Source organism: Galendromus occidentalis, unplaced genomic scaffold, assembly GCF_000255335.2.
Source record: "Galendromus occidentalis unplaced genomic scaffold, Mocc_1.1 scf7180000076480, whole genome shotgun sequence".
Classification (NCBI taxonomy): Eukaryota; Metazoa; Arthropoda; class Arachnida; order Mesostigmata; family Phytoseiidae; genus Galendromus; species Galendromus occidentalis.
Window position 1 is genome coordinate 1 of NW_003804469.1, and position 2,560 is coordinate 2,560.

The 2,560-nt window shown below is 45.2% G+C and overlaps 1 protein-coding gene across 1 annotated transcript; it reads right to left on the reverse strand.

Moving 5' to 3' along the window:
* Nucleotides 1-1,263: 1,263 nt before the first annotated feature.
* LOC108865220 (replication factor A 51 kDa subunit-like) lies at nt 1,264-2,269 on the reverse strand. Its single transcript, XM_018642029.1, has 3 exons — nt 1,883-2,269; nt 1,599-1,763; nt 1,264-1,524 (listed from the first exon to the last, which is right to left on the reverse strand). Exons 1-3 carry the CDS (start codon nt 2,267-2,269, stop codon nt 1,264-1,266), a joined length of 813 nt encoding a protein of 270 aa, XP_018497545.1.
* Between the last annotated feature and the right edge of the window lie 291 nt (nt 2,270-2,560).

The following is a 2,560-nucleotide window of genomic DNA, read 5'->3' on the forward strand; positions in this document are numbered from 1 at the left end:
TGAACTCTGAGCCACATTGCTTTGTCTAACACTTGACCAGACGACTGGTCCTGTTTGACGCATTATCAATGATCCTGTTGTCGATTTCCGATACTCTGTGTTCGAACCATGATCTGCGTCCGAGAACACCAGAGTTTCTTCATTCGAATCACTTCGATAAGTGATTCCGAGAGATGGGCATGATTTTAAATATCGGAGAATTCTCTTTCTCTTCAAGGTGTTCTTGAGTACATTTGTCTAGATACCTGCTGAGGTATGCAGTGACAAAAGCCAGATCGATTCTTGTACATGAAGTCAAGTAAAGAATTAATCCGATGAGTTCTCGATAATTTTCATGAGTGGTTGTTCCGGTGTCCGGTATGTTGTAAATGGTCGGATCACTTGGCGTGGAGACTGGCTTGCAGTCTGACATGTTGAATCTTTTCAACAGCTCATGAACATACTTTGTTTGATGAATGTGGATATCGTTGTTATCGTTGGTTTCGATTTGCATGCCCAAGAAGTACGACAGAGGTTGAGATGTTATTTCGTTACCAAGAGATTGACGTCCATATGTCGGAGGCGATTGACGTTTTTTCCGTTCCGAGAAGTAGGCGTCGCGTCTTGGCGCGGCGTTGACTCGTTCGCAGAGTTAAGTATAGAGCGAAAAGAGAGCGACAATGTTTTCCAACTGCTGGTGCTGATTCGGATCCGAAACACTACATGAGAATGATCCCGATCCACAAAAGCAGATCCCAACTTTGGCTGGACAGTATTCGAGAACCGCTGGGTTTCGCGCCTCAATTTTTTTCCTGCGGCCAGTAGAGGTCCGAGACTCCCCAAAAGAAAGAAAAACAGAGGGGGGACACGTGGGGACACCGCATTTCTGACATCGAGAATTTAAGGAATTTCCGAACTTTTTCGTCTCGGCGAAAAAGTCTTCCCAGCAAGTCCAGAATCGGCTGACTCGACCGGAATCATGTGGGATTGCGAGATCAGGATGGGAACTGAGCGCAGAAAATAATTCTCCCCCAATGCGAGGGCACGAAGTATGTTCATTTCCGAGCATCACCGATTGGGGGGAAAATTCATGAAAATCGTCGTAAAAATTAAAAAAAGCCAAGGCCAGTAGCGCCTACGACACTACCGTGTTATGGGACGTGAAAACGTCTCTCGTCTCTCTCGCTCCAGTCTGGATTTTGTTATCCATCCCTTAGGATTATCTAGTCTACAAATTATTGAAATAGCAATGATGCATGCATTTTAATCAAATCATCGGTGATTTCACTTGATATCTTTCTTCGGCAACGGTTCTTCTCGCGGATTTTCTGTCGGCAGGACTCTGAGTTCCCCGAACTCGCATCTTAAACCTTCTGTTTTCCACCATTTCAGGAGCTCTTCCATATCAGCGTCTTCTGGTTCTTCTCGGGCGAACTTGAACACCGTATTGGTCGTCGCCGTCAGTGATTTGATTCCCCTGTACTCTCTGACGGAAGCATTGGTAATAGTAATGCAGTCTCCTTCAGTTTCATCCAGTTTGTGCGCCTGTTCTGACCATAAATCGAGAGTAACGATCATTCTTGAACTGTCGACTAGTTGAATGCTTTTTTTTCTCGAACTTGTCCATCGCGACACGTAAAAGTTTGGATGTCTCCCACGTCAAACACAATTGCAGTAAGGTTGACGAGTTTGTTGAGATTCACTTCAACGATCTGGCCGATCTTTATTTTGCTGGTGACTTGCTTCGGCAGATGGTCGCCAGAAATTTTCTGGATTGAGCTTATCTGAAGAGGTTCGTTGTTGTTGAGATCAAAAATAATCAATCAGGCTTCACCAGGAACAATATATTGAAGCGTGCTTTCGACCATTGTATCATCTGTTTTAATTCGGCCTAATCGTTCACCTTGGTCAAGACGAGTTCAATGTCGAGACATGAGACCTTGTATTGCGGATTGCAGACTTTTTGTCGAAACGCACTGAATTCATAGCATTCGCCCACGCAAATCTTATCGAAGATGCTCTCGCAGATGTCTCCTGCTACCACAACGTTCATCTCAGCTGTGTTGTCGGCGATTATGAAGGAAAATATTTTGCCTTCATTCGCCTCCTTTTTCCAAGCTCGAATCGGTGTTTTCATCAAGACTCGACCGTGTACGTAACCACCTCTTGTTCCCATCGAAACATCTTTGAGAGATTTCGGTCCTGGCTCTTGACGCTTCGGAGTTGGTAGCTCGTTATCTTGTAGAGCTTCTTGACGGAAAAATTCGGTCACTACATAAGATTCTATCATCCGGATCTGATGCGGTCACTCACGGTTTGATCGTATAGTGATTATCGATGCGCCCTCCATAGCGATAACCCACCTCTCTTGCGTTTTGTTGCGACGAACGTTTTCGATACCCCAACTCTTGACTGAGACCCCGATGGACGCGTCGTGTCATTCATCGTGGATGGTCTGACTCGAATGACTTCTGCTAGCTCTGATCTGCTTTTTATAGGTTTCCCGGCTTCGATTCTTCCGTCAATTTTTCTTCGCGGTAGGATCGCATTTTTCCCCGTGAAATTTTGGTGTTGTAGCCAA

Bases quoted from the DNA above. Each gene is read 5' to 3' on its own strand.
- LOC108865220 (XM_018642029.1), bottom strand. From the start codon at position 2,269: ATGATAGAATCTTATGTAGTGACCGAATTTTTCCGTCAAGAAGCTCTA. The intron at 1,764-1,882 runs GTGAACGATTAG...GAACCTCTTCAG, and splicing joins TTGAACTCGTCTTGACCAAG to ATAAGCTCAATCCAGAAAAT. The intron at 1,525-1,598 runs GTTCGAGAAAAA...TGGTCAGAACAG, and splicing joins TTACGTGTCGCGATGGACAA to GCGCACAAACTGGATGAAAC.